The sequence below is a fragment of the Rhinolophus ferrumequinum genome, chromosome 11, assembly GCF_004115265.2.
Source record: "Rhinolophus ferrumequinum isolate MPI-CBG mRhiFer1 chromosome 11, mRhiFer1_v1.p, whole genome shotgun sequence".
NCBI lineage: Eukaryota > Metazoa > Chordata > Mammalia > Chiroptera > Rhinolophidae > Rhinolophus > Rhinolophus ferrumequinum.
Genome location: NC_046294.1, coordinates 72060449 through 72074398, shown reverse-complemented (window position 1 = coordinate 72074398; position 13950 = coordinate 72060449). Strand labels below are relative to the sequence as shown.

The 13950-nt window shown below is 36.1% G+C and overlaps 1 protein-coding gene across 1 annotated transcript in view; it reads left to right on the top strand.

Annotated features, from left to right (window-relative positions):
* MMP20 (matrix metallopeptidase 20) overlaps nucleotides 1-9523 on the top strand; it is a 38961-nt gene extending 29438 nt beyond the window's left edge. Inside the window, exons 9-10 of the mRNA XM_033121088.1 lie at nucleotides 7833-7936; nucleotides 8949-9523. Coding sequence (XP_032976979.1) covers nucleotides 7833-7936; nucleotides 8949-9049 — 205 coding nt within the window. The 3' untranslated portion in view covers nucleotides 9050-9523. The remainder of the gene's footprint in view (nucleotides 1-7832; nucleotides 7937-8948) is intronic.
* The last annotated feature ends 4427 nt before the right edge of the window (nucleotides 9524-13950 follow it).

Here is a 13950-nt window from a genome sequence, read left to right as displayed (position 1 = left end):
AGACACAGAATTTGCTGTTTAAGAGTGGGCAGGAGTAACAGAGTGTCAATCTCAACTCTTAACAGCAATCGTCTAGCAACCTGGATCACCCTTCTGTCTCTGTGTCATTATTTTCAGAATGGAGGTAGAAATAATATTGACTTCATAGAGCTGTGGGAATGAATGAGAAGAATATGAAATAGCTGTCCTAGTATAAGTACCTAATGCATGTTGGGTACTGTTAATGCAAATCTTACAGTTGAGAATAAATCCGTGGATAAATAATTAAGAGCAATTCAATTTGCCCTGATAGAAGACTGCACAGGGATCAGTGGGGCAAAATAAAGAGGTAATAGCCAGGAAAGAATTCTTAGAGGAAGCAATGACTGAGCTTCACATTGAGAGTTGAGTAGGAGTTTCCCAGTCGGGAAGTAGGAGGGGTGGGGGTGGTTTCCAGGCAGAGAAAGCAGTTGAAGCAAAAGCACCGATGTATGAAATAGCCTGTGGGTATGGGAAAAATCTGAAAAATCTGAAGAAGTTCACTGTGACTAGAACATGGGGTAGAATAGAGATGTGGCCCAGGCATAAGCAGGATGTAGATCATGCAGGACCTATGCTTTTCAGGAAGGTCAGTATTTATTCTATAGAAAAGAGGGATATCATTAACTGTCTTAAATAAGAGAAGAACCCAATAAGATTTGTGTTATAAAATATCATTCTGGAGCAATGTGACTAGATTAGAGGGGGACAAGATTGGAAGTCAGCTAAACCAGTTAGGCCAGAAGGTAATGGGAAACGTATTCAAAATGTTAGAAAGAAAAAAAAATCTATCTTTCAGAAGTGAAGGCAAAATAGAAACATTCCTTGATAAACAAAAACTGAAAAAATTCATTGCTAGTACATGTGCCTTACAAGAAATACTAAAGGAAGTCTTCCAGGCTGTCCCCAGGCAGTAATTTAAACCCACAATAAAAAAAAAAAGTACCAGCAAATGTAATTATGTAGTTATAAAAGATAGCATAAATGCATATTTCTTAATTGATTTGTATGAAAGAATATGTATATAATTATATTGTTAGGCTTATAAGATATAGAAATATATTTGTCAATAATAGCATAAAGGAGTTGGATAGGAGAAAAATTGTGTTAAGCATTAAATGACACCAGATAGGAACTCAAATTCACACAAACAAAAGAAGAGAACCAGAAATGGTAAATAAGAGGTTAATATAACAAATGGTATAAATATATACTTACTCTTTTTCTTCTCTCGGCTTCTTTAAAAGACATTAAATTACATAAAATAGTAATTATAACAATATATTTTGGGGTTTGTAACACATACAGATGTATATGCATAACAATACCACAAAAGAGAAGAGTAGGGAATAGAGGTATATAGGAGTAATGTTTTAATATCCCATTGGAATTAAGTTAGTATATATCTAAAGCAGATCATGATAAATTACAATTTATATGGTATACCCTATAGCGACCACTAAGGAAATAATTTTTTTAAATGGAGTGAAAAATGTATGAAAGAAATTAAAATAGTATGTTAAATTTTTTTTTCACTAATGCAAAAGAAAGCACTACGGAGCAAGAGAAGAACAAAAAGAAATGAGACTGTAAAAAACAAAAAGTAAAATGGCAAATGTAAATCCAATTTATTAATAATATTAATGTAAATGGGTCAAACGATCTAATCAAATGCCAGAGATTATCACACTAGGAAAAAAACTAAAAAACAAGATCCATCCATATGCTATCTACAAGAGGCACACTTTAGATTCAACGATACAAATAGAATGAAAGCAAAAAGATAGGATATTTACATATATACATTTCCACTCTCATCACTTCTGCTCAACATTGTACTGGAGGTTGTAGCCAGGGCAATTAAGCAACAACTAATGAAATAAAAGACATCCAGATTGGAAAAAACTATCTTTATTTGCATGTCACATGATCTTTTATATAGAAAAACCTAAGTAACCCTTAAAAAAAAAAAACTATTAGAACTAATAAATGAGTTCCTCAATGAAGAATATGAAAATGGAATTAAGGAAACAATTCCACTTACAATAGCATCAAAAAGTACTTAGATATACATTTAACAAAAGAAGTTAAAAACTTATACTCTGAAAATGATAGAACATCGCTTAAAGAAATTAAACAAGATCTAAATGGAAAGATATCTCATGTTCATGGAATGGAAGCCTTAATATTTTTAAGATGCCAATACTCCCCAACTTGATTTATAGACTCAACACAATCTCTATCAAAATACCACTGACTTCTTTGTAAAAAATGTCAAGCTGATCTTAAAATTCATATGGAAACTCATAGGACCCAAAATAGTCAAAATACCTTGAAAAAAAAATAAAGTTGGAGAACTGAGACTTTCCAATTTCAAAACTTATTACAAAGCAACAGCAATCAAGACAATGTGACACCAATGGAAGGATAGACTTATAGATCAATGGAATAAAATCTAGAAATACTCTATAGATTTATCTATGGTCAGTTGATTTTTGACAGGGATGCTATGGCTATTCAATGGGGGAAAGAATAACATTAAGAAGTAAAGCAGAATTAAAAGAATAAACAGGCATTCCCTTTTGTACATGGAGAGTTTGACATGCTGGTGGGACCCAAGAAGGCAAATGTCCAGAAGAGAGTTGAACACACAGATCTTAAACTCAGAAAACTCAGGCTGGAGAGATAAATTTGGATTTTATCATATAATCAGGTGACAAATGAGGCCATTGATATTTTTCCGTGTTGTTACAAATTCTTTGTTCCAAAACTTTCTCACAGTCATTTTCCTCATGGGGTCCTAGTTTCTGGACTGTTGTCTGGGATGGTACATGGCAGCTTCTCACTCTTCTCCCTTCCCTTTATTCTGACCACTGTCCCTTCTGCCCTTCTCTGGTGTAGACCACAAAGTCTCCTTGCTCCGTGAAAGCCATGTTATTCCTGGCTAGAAGTAGATTATTAACTTCAAAAAAGATTCCAGACTTCCATTTCACCAGAAAAATCTCTTTGAAAAGACTTCCTGAAAACATATATCTTAGATACCTTATCAATAAGTTCCCCTTTTTGCCATCCTTCCTCACGTGTTTTTTAAAGCATCTTTTAGCAGGCTCAACTCCTCATTCAGTACTTCAAAGGAGGCAGCATAGAGTCAGTTTTGCCATTAACCGATGATAGAAATCATCACAAGCAAAACAACATTCAGGCACTTTACCAAAATAATCCATCCCCAAGTCCTTAGATTACAAAGGTGGAGAGTAAGATAATGTATCTCAAAAACCCACATCAGATATCCATTGCACTATGGTATTGTTAGTCAAGTTTAACTGTCATGAATGATTTATTTAATATGTATACCTGTTAATCAATATTAAGTGGTGACCAAAAGCCCAAAAAGTAAATAAATTTAGTTACAGGTTAATCATTTTTAGGTGGTATTTAGGGTTCACAAACAAGACCCAGTAATGAGAAAATATGTGCAATGATTTTAGCAGGTACCTAGCATATAATAGATTCACAATAAAAATTCATTTATTTCCTTAATGTTCAAATTCAGATAATATGTATTGATTACTTATCGTGTTAGGAATCATACTGAGTATTTTTCTCATATTCTCTCATTTTCCCTTCTTCCTTCTCAACAATCTTGAGAAGTAAGTACTGCTATCTCCATTTAACAATTAAAAACTACATCAGAGAGATTAAGTGATTTAGATGAAGGTCTCACAGCTAGAAAATGATCCATCTGAAGCTGCTTTTCATGTCCTCTGAATCCAAATCCAGAGGTTCTTCTTGTTCCCCACTTATAGCCATTCTTCATTCTCTTCACTATTTATTTATTTATGGTCTATTATAATACTCATGCCCATAAGTCTCATCATATAATTTCCTTTTCTTTTACGTTCAGCAAAATCCTCAGCATACAGTAGACTTTGTTAATCTTAATCCCTTCCTTGTTAAATTCTCTAGACCGCCTCCAACATTCTCCAGCCCTCCTGATGAAGTCTGTTTAAAGATTAGGTAAAGATTAAACTCGTTGATGATTTACGATTCCAGATTGAATCACAAAGTTCACTCAACCTCATACTAGCCAGTCACAGTTAATGATTCTGGGGCTAAATTAAACTACAAAGTCTTATGGCTTGGACCTGCCCTGAGTGCCTACATGTACCAGGCACTGTGTGTGTGAGAGGGTGTGTGTGTGTGTGTGTGTGTGTGTGTGTGTGTGTGTGTGTGTGTGTGTGAATTGTCTCTCATCTTCATGACCACTATTTCCCAGATGTGGAAGCCAGGGCTTAGAGCCCTGAGCACTTTCTCCTGATCACAGAGCCAGCAAATAACGGAGTCAGAATCCAAATCCAGAGCCATCTAACTATACAAGTTGTGCTCTTTGCTCTGTAATAGAATTTCTCAAATATTTGTCCACAAACCAAGGGTTGGCTCATCACAAAGTTTTTATCAGTCCACCGCAAAATAAGAACCGCAGCACAGTATTATACATGTGAGGGGGTGGGATCTGTGTCAGTATAAAAACACATTATTGGAAAGAACCATCTTTTATTCTGAGATTATGTTCTTTCAGTCTTTTTGGTTTTAAAGTTTCTTTTCTTTGTGAAATAATGATGAAAACAGGTAGTAATTTTTTTTTGATGGTTTAATGGTAATGTTCTTAGTTGGTAAAATGGAAAGTAGGTACCCCTATGTTTGTTAAGTAGGCCATGCCTACATAATGTGAACATAAAAAGTTCAAATGAAATATTAATATGGCATTAACTAACCCCAAAATGGTGATTCGGTTTCAGGCTGATACTTCGAAATAGTTTGTTGAGAGTAATACTCTCTGGAAATCAGTTATAAGACAGGAGGCGAGAAGGCAGAGACAGGCTAATATAACGGGAGAGGGACTTTTAAATATAAAAGTGGTAGAAGAGATGGAGGAAAGAATCAGTAATTTCACACTTTTGCCAAGGATTTTTGCCTAAGTTTTTATAAATGTGATTGACAATTAAAATTCGCAACTGGACATTGCTTCTTTAAAATTTCTTCTGAAATTTTATTTACATATAATATTATTACTTTCATTATCCTCTGAATAGATATACATAAGGTTTTAGGTGTCACCACCGCCCGCCTCAGCGAACTAAGCAGGCAGATAAAAGCGAAAAATTTCTTTTTCAGATCTTTCTATTAGATGATTAGTCATTGTTTTGCCTTTAAGACTTATTTCTGTATTATTTAAACTGTGTCTTTATTCTCAAGAAAGCTCTTTGCTCTGTCTTTTCTTACTTTCCAGACTTCTCCATCCAATTTAAATATCATACAAGCAGATCCCAACTTGTAGTAGGTTTCCCCACAAATATTCTTTAGTCAGTCGGTTGTTTGGAGCTGAGAACACATTTTGTCATAAAACACTATAAATGGTGGTTACATTCTCAAAATTACTGATAAATGTCTGTTTAACATACAAAAATGGAAGGAACTCTAATTATGATAGCTCAGCTTCCAATCCTGTATCCAGAGCTGACAAAAGATGATAAAGGCATGAAAGGAATTCCACCATTTTCCCTGAGCATAGGGTCAACATTAGCAAAAGAATTCAAAACAGGTTGTTCTCTGGTATCCTCCCACTGGGATTCCCTCTATATCTACAGAAATGCCAATTGCCTCTTAGGGGCTGTAGTGCAGGGGATCCTGCCAACTACACGAAGTGTCGTGCGGGGCGCCTGGCGGGGTCTCTGGTCCCACTCCCCATATAAGAACGCAGGACATGGTGAGGCCAAAAAGGAACACCCACGGAGTCATAGGTAGGGGAGTCACACCACTATACTCTCGCTGGCGGCTGGGTTGGAGACACAGGAACCAGGAGCAACACAATTCTCAACCCTCACTGTGCCGCTTGCAGGCTCAGCCACCATCTTCTTGCTAGCTCCCCCTTTTTTCACTAGCCTAGCCACGGCAGTTATATTAGTGCCCAATGGCTCACTGGTTACAGCTGACGGCCAACTAGCCACAGCTGATGGCCATTTGATCGCAGTCGATGGCCATTTACTACCTGAGCCAGCACCTTTCTATGTGAGGCCAAGAGCCTGGAAACTGCTTTTTGGGGCTCTGTCCCCACAGGGGCTTTGTCTTTTCTTTTGCATCCCACTCCCCAAATATTTTAAGCTTTAGAAGTACCTTCCTCACTCCTTCCAATCAAAGTTTCCATTTTCTCAATACAGCTGTCTCAGAGAAGCAAGAGAAGAAAAACAATCTAGTGAACAAAGATTAACATGTGAACAATCTGTACTTCCATTTTTAATAAAAGACTCCAGATTTCAGACTCTAGAACAAAGTGAAAACAACAAATCTAGGCCATGGGAGCGCCAATGTGCCCAGGCTGTTCCTCTTTTTCTCCATTTCCCCCTAAACTCCACTCCTGATACCTTGCAATCACTCTTTCTAATAGTGTATGGGTGTCCTGTATTGGCACTTCTGATGATTATAGAATACAGTAAGTGGTTTCCATTTATATTGGTGCTACAGTAACTCATAGCTCAGTTTTTCTTTTGATTTGCTAGGTCCTAATCGCTCTCCTGGAAAGAGTTTGGGAAAGTTACCTTCTACTCCTATCCTCAAAATTCCAAAAACAGCTCAATTCTCATGTCAGTTTCAGTCTGACTAGTTAGTTTCAGCCTGACTTCTGTCCCAGTGTTTAAATACTGCTCAGTATCATAAGAGATCTGTCCCCTTGCCTGTGTAGTCATAGCCACATGAGAGGCACATTTCAGGAGAAGGTGGGTGTGATCTGTTGCCACAAGAAACTGCCCAGTGGTCCAGACACCAGAAGAAACTGTCTAACCTTTTGGTGGGAGAGCAGTTGGGTGTCCACCCTGAGAATGTCATCATTTTGAGCTCTGTGATGATGAAGAAGGGGCTTTCTTACACTTTAAATGAAGTCTTCTTGAAGAGGTGAGAGTCAGCTCTGCCTGCATGCTGAACTCACACAAATCATGCTGACTCATAGAAGTCACAGTCTTTTTTACAAGGGTGCAATTTTGATCACAAAGAAATGTATTAACCAATCTTCAAAGTTATGGCTGAATGGGGATTGCTAATCCAGGAAAAGTTATCTAATCTTTTCGGTCAGTCGTATAATCTTCCTCCAGGAAACAAGAGCAATTTCATTCAATTAAATTGACTTGAAAGGCAGAAGCTTAGTTATTCCACATTTCCTTGCTTTTTATCTTTATCTATTGATCATTCACACATTTGTTTAGTCATTGGTTGTGCATTATTCGTTCAATTCCTCCTCTGTGGGTGTGTAGCAAGAAGCCCATGAATAAAAGTCCCTATGAAGGACTTTCACCTGTTTGTTGACCACCCCCCCAAAAAAAAATCATTCATGGAGAGGGTGGGGGGAGACAGAATAATTACAATAGTAAATAAAGCACTAAAAAATTATGTAAAGTTCCTTTTGAAAGGCAACATGCATTTTTCAATTGTGGGAACATGTTGCTATAATATACAGAATAACTAATTCTAAGCAATACATCTAATAATTTTTTAAAGAGATTGTTTAGAGCAAGCTAGTGGTCCCAGAATTTCAGAAACCTGGGAGAGTCGTGATAGAATGTGTGTGTGTGTGTGTGTGTGTGTGTGTGTGTGCAAGGGAGGAGAGAGAGAGAGAGACAGAGAGGAAAGAGAGACAGAGTGAGAGCGAGAGATCTAAATAAACCATTATATACTCCTGATTAAATATACCTGACCAGCATGATGTCACTTACAGTCAATTAAAACCTCTTATTAATATTATTAATGAAATAATACTCTTCCAGCTATGATGAACGAAAAAGGAAAATGGAAAAAGACTATCCAAAGAATACTGAAGAGGAATTTTCAGGAGTAAATGGCCAAATAGATGCTGCTGTGGAATTGAATGGTGAGTGTTTTCACTAAAAACTTTCTTTGTGGAATTGTAACAAGAAATCTGGACTCCGCTTCCACGGAACAGAAAATGGGTTTCCTAATGGAAGTCCTCAGCTCTGATTTTTGGTCCTGAGTCCCTTATAAATTTAGCTAACCAGATTAACCACTAAAAGGAGTCACTATAAAAGGTCTGCCATTGTCGTTCTGTCTGCAAATGGAAAGTTTTAAAAATATAGCTTCAATCCATTAGTCAGCTACATTATAAAGTATATCTGTTCAAAATTACTGTTTTCGTCTTTAAAATGCACATATTGTCAACCTTCCCCATGCCTTTCCACTCCACTCCTAAAATTCAACACTTAGCTGGAAAAGTTGAATTGAACTGAACTGGGTTGAATACATTTAATTGAACTTTTGCATCAATCAACACATTCTTCTTGAGTATATAGCACAGAGCTGGACACTTCAGAAATGCAGAGACAGCTCCAGATATGGTCTCTGCTTTTGCAGAATGATTAACTCCCTCCAACACAGATGAAATTACTAGAAAATAAGACAACCTATAATTTGGTATTGACTTGTATGGTAGTCTTCCAATAATAGCAAGAGGTGATCTGAGAAAGAAAAGATCAGAACTGGCATTCGTAGTTGGAGATTTCATGGTAGATTTCAGCTGGTTTTTAAAGAATGGCTAGAGGTTTGACTAGGGAAAGAAAAGGGGAGGGGACTTCCAGGAGGGGAACAGCCTGAGCAGAAGAACCAAACATAATTGACTTTGACCTGTTAAATGGCCCCAAGGAGAAGGCCAGAGCCTGGCTGGAAGAGAGAGAAAGATGAGAGATGATTGAGGAGTTAGAGGTGTCAGGTTCTAGGGCTCACTGAGAATTGTTCAGAGGACTTGCTAACTGCCACCTGACACATTCGCAAATTCCCTTTGGTGCCACCTCAAGAAAATTACAAGTCCTCCTACTTACAAATTTGCAAGTCATTTTCAGTAACCACAATTTCAATTTTGTCTCTTTTAGGCTACATTTACTTCTTTTCAGGACCAAAAGCGTACAAGTATGATACAGAGAAGGAAGATGTGGTTAGTGTGCTGAAATCTAGTTCCTGGATTGGTTGCTAAATAGAAAGGTCTAGTCTTTCCTAAGGAACGAAGACTGCAAGCAGCTGGTAACTGGATCTAAGGACTAAAGCAGAATGTAGGGTAGGGATTCTTCCCATGGCCTTCAATTCTAAGGGTGTTTTAAAGTTCATTGAAAATAATTATGCTTCTAATTTTTTTCATAGCTGTGGATTCATAATTTTAATCCAAATGAGAAATTCCTATCTGGTTGACTTCATACAAAATCAAAAACTCTTCGATTAGACACCTATTATTTTTTTCTTAGCTAATATAGTGAAGCAAATGGATAAATTTGGTTTTTATTTCCAAAAAGAAGCCTACTTGTGAATTCCCTGATGAGTATTATAATTCTTTTAATAGGAAATGTCATTACCATACAAATTATAATTATTCTTTACAAGTAGTGGCTTTGTGGCCTTAACATTTGTGATGATGAATATAAATTTGTCCACCTATACTTTAAACATATCACAAACAATACACTGCGTAAATTTTGTTACTTGTTTGTTTAACTCTATCAGTACTCATTGGTCTTTGAAGTAAGTTATGGCAGGAAAATCTATTCAAATGAATTTTCATACTGCATTAAGAGATAGCCACTTTTTAACAGGAAAACTTTTAACAAAAGCCAGTTAAACTATTGTATAAGAACAGTCTCTCATTTCTTTTTTCAGTTAATATTTATTATATTTATTAGCTTCTATCACATTTTATTTGGCAATAAATTCTGTGCACCTATAAAAAACACAAACCTTGAGGTAGTATTGTAAGTATACAGACCCAGAATAAATAACAGTAGTTCTCTCTGTTTCCTGCTTCCTGACAATAAAAGACCCTCAATGAAATTATCTTTAGACCATTAAGGGAGTCTCTTCTGAATAGTTTTCCATTTAAGGGAGTTCATCTTTTGCTTTGGTTTTTCTGACTTCAAGCTAGACTTTTTTTCCCCCATCTAGTCAGTAATACAGATAAAAACACAGCAGTCTGTCATTCTTATGATATTTTAAAAAATATTATTGTCTAGAATGTAAGGATTCGAAAATATTTTAGTGGTTCTAAAATCAGATGATAAAATACATTTAACATACTTCAGAGACTGCCTGGACTATTACAGAGTTCAACAGATGTTAGCAATTATTGTTACCATCATTTATTACATTTGTTTCATTCACTCACTAAAAAGACTTAGTATTGAGAAGGGATGGGGCAGGTACTCAAGATTACTCTAAGATTTCCTTTTGGTTGCCATTATTGAAGGTGGCCATTTACAGCCCACTTGCTGAAACCTTGACTTGAAGACAAAGACTAGTATGCTTGTTTTCCAGTGTCAACTGCCTCTATAGAGAAAGAAAAGTCACTTTTACAAAAACAGTCAGATGAGGAGAATTTCTTCATATTAATAAACAAGGAGGGAAAAATAGTCTGGCAGTTCCTCAAAAAGTTAAACCTAGAGTTGCCATATCTATAATCCAACAATTCCACTCCAGAGTATGAGAAATAAAAACATATGTCCACACAAAAATGTGCACACAAATGTTCATAACATTCTTCATAATAGCCAAAAAGTAGAAACATGTCCATCAAATGATGAATGGATTTTTTTAAATGTGGTAAATTCATACAGTGGAATATTATTCAGCAATAAAAAAAAAGAACAAATACATACTACAACATGGATGAACTTGAAAACATTACACTAAGTGAAAGAAGCCAGACAAAAATAGGCCACATATTGTATGATTTTATTTATATGAAATGTTCAGAATAGGAAAATCCATAGAGACAGAAAGCTGACTAGTGCTTGTCAGAAGTTGGGGGCACGGGAATGGGAGGTGACTGCTAGTGGGTGTGGGGCTTCTTTGTGGGGTGGTGAAAATGTTCTAGAAGTGATGGTGATGGTTGTACAACTCTGTGAATATATTGAAAGCCATTAAATTGTATACTTTAAATGGATGGATTGTATGGTATGTGAATTATATCTCAATAAACCTGTTATATTAAAAAATAATAATAAGCAAGGATTTCAGGGTGGTGTGATGATCTGTGCAAGTTCGTGCCATCTGGCCAGCTGTGACAGGGACCACACAGCAATGAAGTGTCAGCTGGAAGACATCCGGTCCTGGGTACAACCAGCCAGATGTCCTCTTTGTGTCCGGTGGCAGGCCAGGAACATACAAATTGTAGACACTTCACTAAATACATTAATGTTACTGAAAGCATAAAAGCACGTGCTCTGAGGTCTGACTGACTGGATTCAAACCCCAGATCTGTTATTTTTAGCTGTATGATGTTTGGTCAAGTTCCCTAATTTCTGTCTCAGTTTCCTCCTTTGTAAAATTAGAATAGGAATAGCTCTAACTACCTAGAGATAGTTAGAGGCTTAAATATAATACATGAGTCAATATATGCAAATCTCTGAGATAGTCCCCGGGACCGTATAGGGATCTCTATAGTTGTGTTTAAAATAATTAGAATTAATATTGTTTTAAGATACTTTGGAGAATTTATAAATATCCCTTGAGATAGTTGAAGATGTGATCATAACAAGGATTGATAACCAGTGACTTCAAATTTTTCTTTTCCAAATTCCAAATTAAATCAATAGTCAAATAATATACTGATTGTGGTTAATCTCCATTTCCCCCAAAAAAATAATTCTTATAAATCATCATTCCTTTGTTGAGTAAGAGAACTCCTGGCTCTGAGATATAATTGCATGTGTTTTGGAAAGATAAATTCTTTCTAAAGCACAAGAAATAGTGATTGTGTCAAAACTCAATCAAGACATTTATATGCTCATTTGAAACAAGAATTTTGTGCAGAAATAACTTATAACATATACTCCTCATTTGGCTTTAGAGTAATTGAGTCCAAAAATGCTTTGTTTAGTAACATTTTTGAACAAAGTGTGGTTTAATTGCTCCTTTGGGGATCAAAACAGTGTTTGTTTTCTGATTACTTTTGTATATTATCCTATTAACCTCAGTTATAACTATTTATGGTTGGCCCAGAAGCCCTTGGAAAGCATCAGAAAGGCTGCTAAAGGAAGAACAGATTCATCGGTGGGAAGCTTCCCTAACAGCTCTACATTAAATTTTCTGTAGCCGCAACCAAGCTCACTTCCGTTTCGCCTGGTGTTCAATGGCAGAGCCATTTTTGTCTGTTAGACCCTCTGTTCTTTTTCAGATGTTTTTTTAGAAACCCCTTAGACTTACATTTCACATAGCAGATGGCAAAAGAACTGCACAGTTTTTTTAATTTGGAATTCTGTGTAATATATTTTAAAATTATCATACAGTTTTCAAGTGCTTTCATTTATATATTATCCAGATATTTTCTCTTTATCCCTGTGTTTAGTCATTTCCCTCTACAGGCAATGATATTGAAGGTTCTTTGTGAATATTCACAGCTAAAATTACCCAATGAAGTGCCATTTGAGAAAAAATACAGAAGCTGGTCAACAGGTTATAGTTTTGGACTTTCATAATGGAGCATTGGAAAGTCGAGGCTAAAGATTCTCTGTGTGTCTCCCCTGTAGGCCTGAGTAAAAGGAAGAAACTGCAGCCTCTAATCATCTTTCATCTGCTAAGTCTGTCTCTGGTGCCATTCCCATCCCCAAGTGATGTATCATTAGGACCAAATAAAAGTGCATCCTGTTACACTCAAAATGCCATAATCCCTACCTTGCTCCCACCACCTAGATTCTTGGAATTTAAATAGAAGCAGAACTGGGAAGCCTGCTGGCAAATAAATTATAGTAGGAAATTAGTGAGTGACTTTGGGGTCCAAAGGTGGACTCCTTTTTTAATGCGCATGTCCTCATTTTAATCTTTTCTCCATTAACCTTAATCCAACATCCTTTCCTTTAATTCAATATATCATTTTAAATGATTGGGGATGAAATTAAACTTTTGCTTCACACGGTGAAGCATGTTGTTCTGAGAAGAGTAGGAGTGATCAGAAGAGAAAAGGACTAGAGAAAGTCAATGAGAAAACAGTTGCAAAATACCAGGTGAGAAATGTAACATTTAAATCCATTTTTGATCATCCACAGTTGGGGGGGAAAAAAAGCATGTCTGTATAAACAGTCGACAATTTGTTTAGTCTTTTAATGCAATGATAAATAATGTAAGCTTTTGCAGTTGAGTAGTAAACGTGTTTACAGCTGCCTCTATAAAGGATAGGATGTCAAAAGTCCTAGTAGAGCACATTCCATGTGAATCGCAGACTGCCCAATGATTGTAGTATGTCACCACTAAATTTTAGACATGTATCCATAAATGAATTGGCAATTTATGGAAGTTGATAATATCATCAGCCATTTCTTTTGAAAGACTTCATCTCATCCCTAAAATAGTTTTATCTCCACAAATAATCAATTTAACATTTTTTGAAGGATCTAGGTATCCCACCATATCCACCCTCAGTATCACTTTTAATTTATTAAAAAATAGTTATTAAACATTTATTTTATGTTGGCACCAAGCTAGGCTCAATTGCTTTCTAAGTGTAAACTTTTGCCCTCTAAGAGCTTATATTCTAGTGAGAGAGACTAATATTCAATATTCAAATAAATAAATAGATCTAGATATAATGAAAGACATTGAAAAATGCTTTGAAAAAATAAATAAAGCAGGGAAGGGGATAAAGGGTGTTGGAGCTTCATTTTATAAAAATACGTTTGGGACAGAACATACTGAGTCAGGGATATTTATGCAGAGAGGTGGAGGTGGAGACCAATGGGTCTCAAAATTTCAGGTAGAAGTAGCAGTAAGTGAGAGACCTTGAGATAAGAAAGGATTTGGGCTTATTTGAGACACCGCAGGAAGGCCAATAAGGCTGAAGGCAGTGAGGGAAAAGAAAAGTAGAAAAAGATGAGGTCAGAAGGGAAGCCAGCCAAA